The sequence below is a fragment of the Doryrhamphus excisus genome, linkage group LG6 (assembly GCF_037039965.1).
Source record: "Doryrhamphus excisus strain RoL-2023G ecotype Guam linkage group LG6, RoL_Dexc_Guam_v1.1, whole genome shotgun sequence".
Taxonomy (NCBI): Eukaryota; Metazoa; Chordata; class Actinopteri; order Syngnathiformes; family Syngnathidae; genus Doryrhamphus; species Doryrhamphus excisus.
The window spans coordinates 23034642-23048899 of record NC_136362.1 but is presented as its reverse complement, the minus strand read 5'-3'; the positions used below and the strand labels follow the sequence as shown (position 1 = coordinate 23048899).

Genomic DNA, 14258 nt, shown 5'->3' with positions numbered 1-14258 from the left:
ACATTCCATTGCGATTGCGACAATTCCTGAAAATGTCATCAGAATCCATTTAAAACTTTTCAAGTTTTTTTGAACACAGACAAACCGAACATCTCGCCGCGCTTGCAACTTGCACATGCCGGAGGTAACAAAGGTAACAAAGATTACCGTGATCCAGGGTGAAGTGAAGTCATCTGGTGGTCATCATCTGGCACAGTATTTATACAACGACTATCTGCTCTGATTGGTCCTGGCCTCATCACTGTCATCAAAACCTCCTCCCATTGGTCAGGCAGCTGAAGGAACACATATGCATGAATATGACTGAAGAAAACCTTGTAGGTGTTGTTTTGATGCTGAAATATATTATGCATCCAGTCATCCATTTTCTGTGCCGCTTATCCTGACTCGGGTCGTGGGGGTATGCTGGAGCCTATCCTAGCTGACTTCGGGCGAGAGACGGGGTACATGGACTGGTGGCCAGCCAATCACAGGGCACATATAGACAAACAACCATTCACACTCACATTCATACATACGGACAATTTGGAGTCGCCAATTAACCGCAAATTAATAATAACGAGTTGTGGGGAAAAGGGTGAATTTTGGAAAACATTAGAATTTTAGCTCATCCCCAAAATGTAATCAGTTTTTCCATATCCCATTTCAGACAATACCTGAAAATGTCATCCAAATCCATGGAGAATTTTGAACACAAACAGACAAACGATGGTGCTTTTCACTGTGCTTGGCAAAGGTAATAACAGGTAGCAAACGTGTGCTGGGTTCCTATGACTTTGACATTTCAAAATTCCAGTCGGTTTGCAGAAAAATTACACTAATTAGTGACATTTTCAGCTATACCAAATAGGTTGCTGAAAAAAATCTGACTTGCTGCAGTTAAATGAGTGATGAAGGACGGAACGCTGTATTCAATTTGCTATAAAAGTTCAATCAAATGGGCCATTAGTCATTAGCCAAGACAGGAGTTTCACCTTTCAGACTGTTCCTACCTGAGGCTCATAACGGATGAGAATGTCGTACTCCATCGAGTGAGGAATGTTATCAATCGTGAATTCCAGGAAGGCTCCCTCGGGGACGTTAACCAGGCCAATACCTGTCCAGGTGGGGCTGTGGTCATGAGGGTGGGGCCTCGAAACCATCACCACACCCTAAGAAACCAAACTCATTAGGCAAGCATCAAAACCACCTTTCAGTCAAGAAATACTGCTGTATTAAAACATTTGCTATGGATAAAACTCAAATATCTTTTATCGTTAGTTTTGCAAGACCAGTTTCACCTGTGTATTTTGAGATAAACGTGCGCAGGGTATCGGGTGTGGAAAAAAAGGATGAGGGATGAAAAGCCAAGTATGATAGCAAGTGAGTGCAGAAATGCACCAGACAAAAAGAAATCACATTGAAAGGGATTTCAAATTTAAATCACGCAGCACACACAGTACATACTGTATAGTACTTGTGTAGCACATGTGCCTTTCCAATTCACATCCACTTTCCCGGTGAAACGGTCGGGGACAGGTGGATGAGATGCGTCTTTATTATTTATTAGTATTTTTATTTACTCTTATGCAGTAGCAAAGTATAGTTTCACATACAGTATATTTTAACCATCAAAGTCTCCCTGTCGATATGCACAAGAATGTTATTTATTGTTATTTCTAGCAAGCCTTTCAAGCCCAGGTTTAATATGAAGAAAGTATAATTAGACAGATAATTAGGCACATCTACTGAGACATCATGGCAACAGTGACTCACGGGTCCAAAGTTGGCATCTTCTGCCTCGTAGGTGTAGTGGTCGAGAGCAATGAAGTAGAATCCTGACTCAACTTGGTCACAACGGCGGCCGAACATGTGATCTCTGCAGATGCACTGACCACTCAGCTGATCGCACCTACCAAACATGCCAACGATGTTGCGTTCAAACCAGTGTCATGCGGTCTATTTACATCTGCGCCTACAAATTGCATAGTGAATCAGCCAATTTGTATGATCAATGACAATATGAATGTCTTACCTGTATCCAGCAGTTCATGCTAATTACATGTTAGCAGTTAATAAAAGGATTGTTAGATGATGTATTTACTGTGTATGAACTCACTGGTTATTAATTGCTCCGCCCAGGTCACAGTCACATGGTCTGCAGCCATCCATGTCATTACTAAGACCCCAGTGTTCAGACTGAACACACACACACACACACAGAACAGATGTTAGCATTTATGACATCCCACCTTGTTTCATTCAAGCTCATCACACTTAACAGCACATAAAATTGACTCTCACAGTTTCTCATGCATTGTCAATGTCCTGTCGCATTTTTTGGTGTTTCAGTCGTCTAACTCACCACACACTGTTCACAGTCTCGACCTGTCACCAGTCGTTTACAGAAGCACTTTCCTGTCTCACTGTCACAAGGATTCCCTCCTGGAACTGTTCCAAGCAGGCTGCAGGTACAGGCTGAAACACCATGACAATATGTTCTATACTTTCTTCACTTCCAAGTCATGCACACACTGCATTAGTATTGATGAACCTTCTCTCTGTCATATTCATTACAAAACTACTTTTAAAACTACTTCTGTTCTTCTCAATTATACTTTGTTTTAATTTTTTATTTAATTCAGGGGGGCACCCCTCCTGGGAGGATGCCAGAGCATTTCTGAAGAGGCACGACATGGAGTGGCACAAGCGACTAGGTACCGTAGCTATGGGTTCAGCAGTATTACCCAACGCTGCCTCCGTAAGATGCTAAGTATCAGTTGGTGAGATAAATAAAACAATGTTAGCATCCTACCTGGAGAGCAGCAAGAAAGCATACAAGCATATTCAAGGGTCAAAATTCATGCAGAGTTGGCAGGTCTGATATTATGACCAAAGTAGGGTGTTTGTGTGTGGATGCCGTCCATCCAGTCAGATTCCTCCCAGATTCCTACCCTTGCAGCCTTCGGTGTCATCACTGAGTCCGTAGTACGCTTGTTTGCAGCGGTCGCAGCGTTCACCTTCCACATTGGCTTTGCAGCGGCACTGACCAGCAATGAGTCCGACTCGAATGTCTGTCCTCCCATCACAGAGTCCTCCATACTGGGAGCCCAGGGGGTCACAACTGCAGGCTACCAAGAAAAAAGAGGACAATATTTGGTTTGTTGAAGCACAAAGTTAAACACATGACTCACATAACACATATACTCACATAACTCACCCTTAATGGATTAATTAAAGATTTTGTTGAACCTGCTAGATCCAATAAAGATCATGTGCATATTTGATAGTGGATTCTACAGAATCAACATTTAGCATGCTAATTTTAGCATGGTAGCATTTTTAGCCATTTTCCTAAGTAGACACTTATATAAAGACTTTGGCATGCAAACATTAGCACTTTAGCATTGCTAGCATACTAACATTAGCATAGTACCATTTTTAGCCATTTTCATAAGTAGACACAGATATAAACACTTTGCGCCACTATGCTACGTGTTAGAATATATGCTGACATTAGCAATGTAAATATGTACATAAAATGAATGTAAGACTAATATTTATGTGGTGTGAATCACAATATGGGAGGAACTATGGCACTTGGCAGAGGTCTGCGCTCTCCAAGTGCTTTTCTAGTTCAAATTGTGATATGCAGTATTCTACACTTACCAGTAAGTATCAGTAGGTGAACATAAGTGTCAGACTTGATAACCAGAACAAAAGGGTTTTATTGCCGGTTTGAATTACTCACAACAGACAAAATAATAACATTATCATCATAATAAAAAATAAAACTTAAATTTAAAAACCTCAACTCTGAACCCCCAATGTCAGTTTCTGTACATACAGTTTCTGTAATACAACAATGTATTGCAACACACGAGCATGGGTTTTATTTATGCCTTCAATCAGTGCTCTCTAAACCCTGGGCTGTGGCCCGGTTCCAGTCTGTGGGTGGGACCGAACCAGGCCGCGGAAAACTTTCAGGACGCCAAAAAAAAACTAAAGCACATTAAAAATACAAGAATACATACATCAAATTGTATGTAAATGCATATCAAGATTGGAAGTATGGGCCATTATTTAATTTACTGTATTTTCTGGACTATAACTCGCTAAGTCGCATAAGGCCAAAAATGCATAATTAGGTAGAAAAAAAACATCCATAAGTAGCGCTGGAGTACAAGTGGCATTTTTGGGAGTAATCTATTTTACTAACTGACCAAAACAGACATTATGTCATCTTGGAAGGCAAGTTCTAACATTAATAAAGGAATAGAGAACAAGATATGCTAACACAATGGTTAGTGAGCTACACCACAAATAAACATGAACCCAGTATTTATGTAACATAACAAACTGTTATAAGTACAGTAACTGTTTTGTTTTCTTCATGGCAGTAAGAGTAGCCTAACAAGTTTCTCACTTACTCCAAACTTTCTCTCTGCTGCTCGATTACTGTTTTCAGCTGCAAATTTCACGACTTGGAGTTTGTAGTCTGCAGAATATGATTTGGGGGGGCATTTGTGTTGTGTCGTTCTCAGTTGTCTTTGTAAGCTAACCTTTACTGTTTAAATATTGAATTGTTAAGGAGTAGGAGATATCGGTGTGAAAGTCTAGAGTGCCCTCTTGTGGCTGTGAAATGATATATATATTTGTTAGGGCTCGAGCACTGACCAGTGCGAAAGCCCTATTGTAATCGTTCCGTTTTTTATTCTGACGAAAGGACGGCCATTTTGAGGGCCTTAACATGCCCGAAAACTCACCAAATTTTGCAAGCGCGTCAGGTCTGGCGAAAATTTCGATCTGGTGGGGGTCCCGAAAACAATGTTCCAAAATTGACTCTCTAGCGCCACCTTTAATTTTTGAAAAAATTGGCCCCCGCCACCAGTTTCACCTATCGTCACGAAACTTGGTGGAGACGTCTATCGTGACAGGACGGACCAAAAAGTCTCAAGAACCCATATTGGAAAACGAACAGGAAGTCGGCCATTTTGGATGGCGGCGGCCTTTTTCGTGCCAGAAGTTGGGGTCGTATCTCGACGAACTCCTCCTAGGGGGTTTGACCAAATGAGTCCGTTGTTGCATCAACGGACACTAGACGGATGGCCCACGTTAAATTGCGAAGGATTTTGGGATATTCCATACGATGTGGGCGTGGCACGCCCCCAAATTTTGCCCATTTTCATATGTCCGGGCCTTGCACGCTGAGCGTAACTGTAGACGTGAATAACTTGGCTCCACGTGGTCAGATCTTCATCATACTTGGTACATGTGATCATGGCCCCGCCCCGAAGGTCCCCGTAGGTCACTTCCTGATTTTGTCGCAGCGCCACCTATTGGCGACAGGCTAAAGGCGTGTCATCTACATGAGGCCTTTTCTGCCAGGAGATTCATCAGATGAACATCGGGGTCACAAGGTCACTGCCTGACAGCCTGGTGAAGCCTGTTGATGGACCATGATGCAGGAAAAGCGCACGTGGTGGGTGTGGCCTGGCGGCGAATGCTCAGGCCTCGCCATTTACATAGAAAAGGTCATCATTCGCCCGCAAAAGGTCGCATGGGCTTGAAAACTCATAGGGGGGGTCAGAATCCAGGCCTGAGCGGCCTGGTGTGGCCCCCATATGAAACCAAGCCAAATTGACTCACTAGCGCCACCTAGAAGTTTTAAAATAATTATCCCTCGCCTCCCGTTGCACGTATCGGCATGATTTTCGGAGGAGACATCACTCGTGACAGGACGCACAAAAAAGTCTCAATAACCCATGTTCTAAAACCAACAGGAAGTCGGCCATTTTAGGTGGCGGCGGCCATTTGGGGGCGGATGTATGGGTCGTATCTCGACGAACTCCTCCTAGGGGGTTTGACCGAATGAGTCCGTTGTTGCATCAACGGACACTAGACGGATGGCCCACGTTAAATTGCGAAGGATTTTGGGCCGCTCCATAGGATGTGGGCGTGGCACGCCACCAAACTTTGACCATTTCATATCTGGCCCTGCCTGGTGTCTGGCCTTGCCTTGAAGCAATGTACATCAAAGTCAATACACAGTTTGACTGACAGACTGATGAAGTCAGTTGATGGACTATGATGTGTGTAAAGCACATGTGGGGGGCGTGGCCACGGCGAATGGTCAGCCTTCGCCATTGACCATCAAAAGGTCATCATTTGCCTGCAGAAGGTCACAGGCTGCTGAAATCTTAAACGTGAGGCCTTAATCCAGGCCTGAGCGCCCTGGTGGTGCTCCCATGTGACACCAATCTAAATTGACACACTAGCGCCACCTAGAAGTTTCAATTCATTATCCCTCGCCACCCGTTACACGTATCACTATGATTTTCGGTGGAGACGTCTATCATGACAGGACGCACCTAATGCTCCAGAAGCCATGTTCTAAACACAGCGCCACCAACTGGTGGGAATGTATATCTGCCGTAACTTCCTGATTCATGGTCAGATTGTCTTGAAATTTTTTTTGGTGTGTTGGGTCAATCTCTGGTCTGTTATACTGTGTGTACATAGACTCTATAGCGCCACCAACTGGTGGAAATGTATATAGCCGTATCTTCCTTCCACATGGTCGGATCAAGCCCAAATTTTTTCTGGTGGTTTGGGGTACCCTCTGGTCTATGACTGTGTGTGTACATAGACTGTATAGCGCCACCAACTGGTGGAAATGTATATAGCCGTAACTTCCTTCCACATGGTCGGATCAAGCCCAAATTTTTTCTGGTGGTTTGGGGTACCCTCTGGTCTATGACTGTGTGTGTACATACGCTATAGCGCCACCAACTGGTGGAAATGTATATAGCCGTAACTTCCTTACGCACGGTCGGATCGGCCCCTAATTTTTTCTGTTGGTTCGGGGTACCCTCCGGTCCGTTACCGTGTGGGCCAACCACTCTATAGCGCCACCCACAGGCGGAAACGTATATCCGCCGCAAGGACCTACCGCGTGGTCCGATCGTCGTGAATTTTTTTATGGCGGTTCGCGGTGTCGGACGGGACGTGACCGCGCACCCGCCTCGCCGCCGCTGTCGCCCCCTCCTGGCGGAAAATTGCAAGTGCCGTGACTCCCTTACCGCTTATCCGCTCGCCGCGGTTTTTCGTACGGCGCGTCCGCGCGCCCGTCCGGTCGCGCGCGCGACCCCGACCCGCGCGTACCCCCGACCCGCGCGTACCCCCGAGCGCGTTGGGGTGCTCGAGCCCGCTCATCACTGCTTGCAGTTTTAATTTTCATTTTGTTTTCATTCATCAAGTCGCAAGAAACGCCAACCTATGAAAAAAGGTGTGACTTACAGTCCAGAAAATACGGTAATTTAATTTATTTCCGACAGTGTTTACATGTTTTTGTTGTTTGCACGTGTCCCACCTTGTTTGGTGGTCCTTGGACACACTATTGTGCGTGTGCACACACTCACCCACACCGCGCAGATTAACAACTATTCTGGATTTTTAGCCTTTTTCTTTTCCTCATAGTAAAATTTGATGACCTTGTTGAGTGTTAATGTGTAGTTGTTCTGTTCAAGGTAAATCATGCAAGCAATGCAAGCCTGCATGCATGTTTATTTTTTAATAATTACCTATTTGCACGTTATAGTAATATTACCTTGGAATTGTCTCACGGCAGCCCTGACCAATAGCACTCATAATAAATGAAGTGAAAATGTACAGTTAATCCATGTGATCAGTATCGTCATATATCAATAATGGATGATTGTAATCGACAGCGTAAATCCCTGATCCGAACATACCTAGTGGTCATTCCTGTTATTGAGAATTGATTGTTTTCATATGAATTGTAAAAAATGGAACAACATGTTTGTGAATGACAGAAGCATAAAAACCAAAATACTCAATACTCACGCTGGCAGATATTTGGATCTCTCACGTCTTTCTCCGGGTGTTGGAAGTAGAAAGGCTTGCACTGCTCACAGTTGTATCCAACAGTATTGTGCTGACAGTCATCACAGACACCGCCACTTACATTTCCTGAAGCCATATACACGGCCATGTCAAAGTGACATGAGTCCGCATGCTGGTTGCAGTTACACTCTGAGGACACCACAGAAACACATAATCAAAAAAACAATTAACTACAAATGGATATTTACAGTTTTTTAATCATAAGGCTGTGAGGCTAACCTGTGCTGTGTTGTGACATTTTAATATTTAAATGACACTCTCGCAATCTTGTTATTCCATAGAGCTTTTTAACTTGATGTTACTATACATTCAAAGTTGTGACGGGGAAGAAAAATAACCGTGTCATGTCTTGCGACCTTCTGTCTGCTTTGTTGGCAAAGCCTCTAAAATAAATCGAAAAGACAAAGAAAAAGAGTGCCAACTCACTCTTGCAAGCATTGGTGTTCCGTCCCTCAGCAGGTCTCCATGGGAGGTCATGATAGAAATCTTGACACTTTTCACAGTTCAGTCCTTTGGTGTTATGATTACACATGCAGTGACCATGAACCTGGAACATGTCAGCACAACACCATTATAAAGCCAAATATAATCATTGATTTGTCCACACTTTCCTCGTCAAGTCATGGTTAGGTCAGATGCCACAGCAGAGCAACATTCCCATCCACCACAGATGCATAGACGTTTCCCGTGGCAACTTACCATGCCTTCCCTGGTATAACCGGTGTGCTGGATGGGGGCACACTCTGATGCATGGCCATAGCAGAAGCAGTTTCCTCGAACCACCATGTCAAAGACAGCATAGTAATACTTTTCTTTAATCTCCATACGAGAGTCAAGCAGGTTGTCCCCGAGTGTGTGAAGTTTGGTGAACTTCACTCTTAGATTGGTGATCTTCAGCATATCTGTCAGAATAATAATTGGTGACTAAACAAAAACCAGTAAATTCAACATGAACTAATTCAATACCAAAGACATATTTATACTATTTTTTAATGCTCTCACCACTCTCTTTTACATTTTTTGTGCGAGAGGTAACTGACTAAAAAAAGATTGCTGACACTGCACTTTTAAGCCATAAAAACGGCCACAAGGTGGCAGAAGTACATTTGATGAGAGCTCAGCAGGCCTTTTACATGTACAGTGTCCATGTACAGTTGGAAGGAAACCTTGATGCATGCACATGCACACACACACACACGCACACATAGTTTAATTCCAAATCTGAACGTTTGTGGCGTAAAGAAAAAAAATTGCGAAAGTGAAAGTTATGCTTGAAATGCATTTTTAACAAAAAGCTGTTATTCTATCTTATTGTTGTGAAGTGATATTTTCCTGAAACGTATCTATGTATGTTCTATTGCTGATTAGACTAAAAACGGACCAAACTGATGAAAGACAGGAGTCCATATTCCATATTTATATAGCCATAGACCACAATGAAAAAAATCTGTCAAAATCGTCTGAAATAGCTCGTACCGAAGGGGTTGACTTTTGAAAAAGGTCTTGGATTGAATGAGTTAAACAATATTAAACTAGTCAAACAACACATCAAACAATGTTAGTGCAAGTCTGTGCATACTTTGGATTCGGGGGCTGTAGGGGTCATTGATCCGGAACGCTGGGTCCAAAACTCGGAAAATGACCTTAGTGAAAAAACACACCAGATTACTGACTCTTCAAACCGCATGCAACCACTAAGAGAGTCATTGATACCAGTACCTCGCCTTCAGTAGACGGTTCAATGTCAGAATAGCGTGAGTCACAGATGACATCATCAACCTTCTTCATGGGACCGGGTGAAACATCAGGGAAGGACGTTTCACAGTCGTAGGCAAAGTAACGATACACATTCCAGGTTTTCCCAAAATCAGCTGAGCGCTCAATCACCATGGCAGCAGGTCGGAATGTCTTCAGAGATGACGGTTGAAAGGGAACACAGAAACACTCATGATAGGGGTGTCATGATACACTCAGCTCTCGAGACGAAATACAAATGCTTCTCCCACCAGAAGAAATACAAATACGGGCTGCGTGCACACCTCTAACGGAGAGATAATAATTAATATGCAAGGGAAAGATTCACACTAAATGTTCCTGACTTCCAAGAGTTTGAAAGTCTATTACAATTATGCACTTTTTAAAATCGACCATTGCAATATCCCGATAAAATAAAATAAATTCCCAATATCCCAACCCAATTTCAAGGGCAGCAACTCACTTTGAAGGTCATGATGAGGTGAGTAAAGTGAAACTCTGCCTCCAAGTTCAGCTGGATTGTGACATTTTCCAGGCCTGCAGACAGAAAATCAATAATATAAACATTCCAAAATATGTCAATGCCCCAATGATGCATTCCAAATTTGAAGATTTCAGCACAAATTTCAAGTTCTGCAAGAGCAAAGTTTTTGATGGCAAAACCATTTTTGTACAGAATAAGCATCCTAAAGAATTAACAAGAAATTGCTTGCTTTTATGAGCGTCGATTTTGGTTCCTAACAATTCTCGATTCCGATTCTTTCAAGAGGCAGGGTCATAAAAGTTTGCAAATGAGGGTAACCAGAGTTGTTTTTGGATGACATGTCTGAACTTCTCCATGAATTGTGTAATGATATAAACCTGAACTTTACTTTACTAACTTATTTTCAACCAGTGTATAAATATCAAAGCAGCCAATTTGAATCTAAATATAATGAAGTTTCTTTTTACATGACTGCACTTTTGCACAATATGTTTACTTTGTTTGTCGCCTCATTGTCGGTGAAAGCTACATCTTTGATGACACCCTTATTTCATTACAATAAGTATGCAGAATGTAGCCTAAAGCTCTTTTATTTTGAAGACCGGAAGTATGTTGTGTGAGTTGAGAAGATCCCTTGACTGTTGCTAGCCGAGACACTGTGTGAACAAGAATCATGTTGAGCCAAAAGCGAATTGAGGTAAGTAAGGGTCAAATGGTACGTCTGGAGAAGTCTGGAGTAAAAAATAAAGGGAGGGGTAAATTTAACTTGTAAAAACTGTACTGTTCATTTATTTCCAATGGAAATGTTATTCTGGAGGCTGCACGGTAGAAAGTGGTTTGCATGCAGGCCTCACAGCTAGGAGACCCGAGTTCAATTCCACCCTCGGCCATCTCTCTCATGTTCTCCCCCTGCATGCATGGATTTTCTCCGAGGACTCCAGGTTCCTCCCCCATTCCAAAAACATGCTAGGTTAATTGGCCACTCCAAATTGTCCATAGGTATGAACGTGAGTGTGAATGGTTGTTTGTCTATATGTGCCCTGTGATTGGCTGGCGACCAGTACAGGGTGTACCCCGCCTCTGCGATAGGCACCCCCCACGACCATCGTGAGGATAAGCGGTAGAAAATGAATGAATGAATGTTCTTATGGAAAATGCAGAATTACAAACTGTGTGTTCTTACTGGAATGTGTCCTCAATGAGCCAAAACATGTTGATGTTGGAATAGTTTCAAAGTAATGGTAAGTAATAGTTTCCAAAGAAATGGAGTTTAGCGTGAATCTCTTTCTACTTGCACACACAATTATGAAAGTCATAATACTGTTTGGTAACTGTTAGAGTACTGAGGCCTTTAGTCAGCTAAGATATCTGGCTCAAGAGGTTACAGGTGTGACTGATGTTGACCTTGGACGGCTGTTTGGTTCTCACCGTTCTCAGACTGCCACCAGGTCTTCAGTCTGTTCGGGGCAAATGTAGTTACAACATTCTCAATACGATGGTTGTTGGTCTGATTGGTTGGTTCGCTGTAGGGGACCGCTGAGTCACACACAAAACACTTTTTTTCCTCCTGGCATGGAAGAGAGGAAGAGTGGGGCAGAAAAGCAAAAAAGGGGAGTTAATGAAAGGGGGAATTCCTCAGATTCCCGTGTTCCTGCTGTTGGTCTGTATGACTTCAGAGAAATAGAATTAATCCTTCAAAACTTTACACACATCAAACATGTCGGTAGTAGGGCTGTCAAAAATAACGTGTAACGGCGGTAACTAATGGAGTTCATTATTTACGTTAAATGCGTAACTAACGCATGCCCATCATGGCAATCCATCGCTCTGTTATGACCACAGAAGACGGCACAGTGTAGCTCCCCACAGTCACACCCAGTATGTCTGCCTCTTCATAACTTTATTCTGAGCTGAACACATCAATAGCAGTGTAATTCTAATTCAACTCTAAAACAAATTCGTATCGAATCCATTCATCATCGTAACACTTCGATCGCAATATATTTTAAAGTACTTTAAAAAATTGTACATTCTCTTTTGCTCCTTTCAGTGAACATGATTAAACTCAGCTCCCATTTACGATCCTATATTTGCACCTGAATGCACCGGGGCAGCCACGCAGTTTCAGATTTGTCGTAACATTCGATGTTAAACTGACAGTGTGCGCTTATAATCACAATAGATGAAAATATGAGCTGGAAACCTCATATTACAAAAATGCAACATAAAGTGGACAGAAATATTTCAATATTGAACAAAGCAAAATTTGTTCTCAATCAGAAATCACTCCACACTCTTCATTGCTCTCTGGTTCTACCATATCTTACTTATTGTGTGGAAATATAGGATAATAACTATAAAAGCAATCTTCACACGCTAAATGTACTGCAAAAAAGGCCAGTAAGGACAATTCATAATGCCGCCTACAGAGAACATACTAACTCCTTATTACTAAAATCACAAATACTTCAACTTGCTGATATAGTTCATCTTCAAACAGCTAAAATAATGCATAAGGCTAAAAATAATAACCAATTAGCTAAAAATGTAATACAGTACTTTTCTAGAAATATGATCTCAGGGAAGACTTCAGACTATGCTGGGACTACATTATGCTAGCCATAGCATTTCAGTATGTGGAATCAAACTATGGAATGGATTGAGTAAGGAAATCAAACAATGCACAACGATGAGCCAATTCAAGAAACAATACAAGCAGTTGATGTTTGCTAAATACAAGGATGAAGAGTCTTGAACCAGTCATGATGTGCTATATATATCACTATATTGACACTTACTATGGTACCCATTATGGCTTTGGATGCTCATATCACCCAGTACTTTGGTATGTGACAAAAAATAAAAAAAACTTCAACTATATTGGGGAAGCAGGAAGTGAACAAATGTAACAGTTACTGATTGTAAAAGTACCAGATGGAGGGGTAGGATTTAATAAGCTTTGCTTCTTCCTACTCCTTTTGGACATGTGGAACTGGGAACTGATTATGGGATGCACTCAATTGGAATCTGATGCATGTTCAAATGAAATAAAACCATTACCATTACCATACACGTGAGTCACCCTGTTATTTATCATTTCGTCAATGCTAGATGTTGTTTCTACCTTAATATTGGAGTGTGTTGGGATTCAGCTGCCGAGCTGGGTGATAATTGCTGAGCTAAGTTAGCCATTGCTACCAATTGATATCGTTAACATGCTATTTCAGTGTGTTTAGTGTACTGCTTATAGCTGAGATGTTATGTTGGCGTGTATTTGTTTATGTTGCTAACTGCTAGCTTTATATGCATTGCGGTAGGGTAGATGAATATCATGAATTATTCACAATAACATATAGTTAAATGCAAATTGGCTATTTGAGAAGTGTGTATCAAACTGGTAGGCCTTCGCATTCACCAAGAAGTAACTCTCGGTTTCAACAGAAAACAGAAATGCAAATAGAAACAATCAGTGAATATTCTTGTCACTCACTTTGTAATCTTTAATGCTCAGTCCATTTTACTGCATTTAATGATGCTGGGAAATCCCTTCAAATTCACTCAAAACATGTGAATTCATCTTAAATGACGTGGTGTTTTTGAACGCAAGTCCTCATTGCTCAGAATTAAACAGTTCAAGTCTGATTCAATAAATCTGCTATTAAAGGAACCATCCATCCTCTGTGCCACGTATTGTCCCCAGAGTATGCTGGAGCCTATCCCAGCTGACTTCAGGTGAGTATTAAATAAATGAAACATATTTTTGCCATATTTTAATTAGATTTAAATATGTGCGCTGTTAATATATACAAATATGCATAATCCTGCCGTATAATTTGTCTTTCTTTCAATACAAATACAGTAAATGGGCATATTTCAGACATGGTGATTAATCATGATTAATTAATTTGAAAACTGTGATTGATTTGATTGATGCTGTGAATGTCTAAGGTTTTCCTGTTACCATCAATTCAAAATTGTAAAAAAAATACTGTTTTACTTCAGACAGAGTGAAATCAAAGTTATTAACTTCTCTATCAACAGAACAATACAAAGTACTTACAGACTTACTGCAATACTTAAGTTAAGTTTTAAAACCTGCGGCTTACACAGCACT

The 14258-nt window shown here is 41.7% G+C and overlaps 1 protein-coding gene across 1 annotated transcript in view; it reads right to left on the bottom strand.

Moving 5' to 3' along the window:
• lamb1a (laminin, beta 1a) overlaps positions 1 to 14258 on the bottom strand; it is a 37005-nt gene that overhangs the window by 17179 nt on the left and 5568 nt on the right. Inside the window, exons 3-15 of the mRNA XM_078791048.1 lie at positions 11573 to 11711; positions 10124 to 10197; positions 9625 to 9813; positions 9485 to 9548; positions 8605 to 8807; positions 8332 to 8452; positions 7846 to 8034; positions 2934 to 3110; positions 2345 to 2457; positions 2099 to 2178; positions 1756 to 1891; positions 993 to 1151; positions 148 to 275 (exon numbers count right to left, since the gene is read on the bottom strand). Coding sequence (XP_078647174.1) covers positions 148 to 275; positions 993 to 1151; positions 1756 to 1891; positions 2099 to 2178; positions 2345 to 2457; positions 2934 to 3110; positions 7846 to 8034; positions 8332 to 8452; positions 8605 to 8807; positions 9485 to 9548; positions 9625 to 9813; positions 10124 to 10197; positions 11573 to 11711 — 1772 coding nt within the window. The remainder of the gene's footprint in view (positions 1 to 147; positions 276 to 992; positions 1152 to 1755; positions 1892 to 2098; positions 2179 to 2344; positions 2458 to 2933; positions 3111 to 7845; positions 8035 to 8331; positions 8453 to 8604; positions 8808 to 9484; positions 9549 to 9624; positions 9814 to 10123; positions 10198 to 11572; positions 11712 to 14258) is intronic.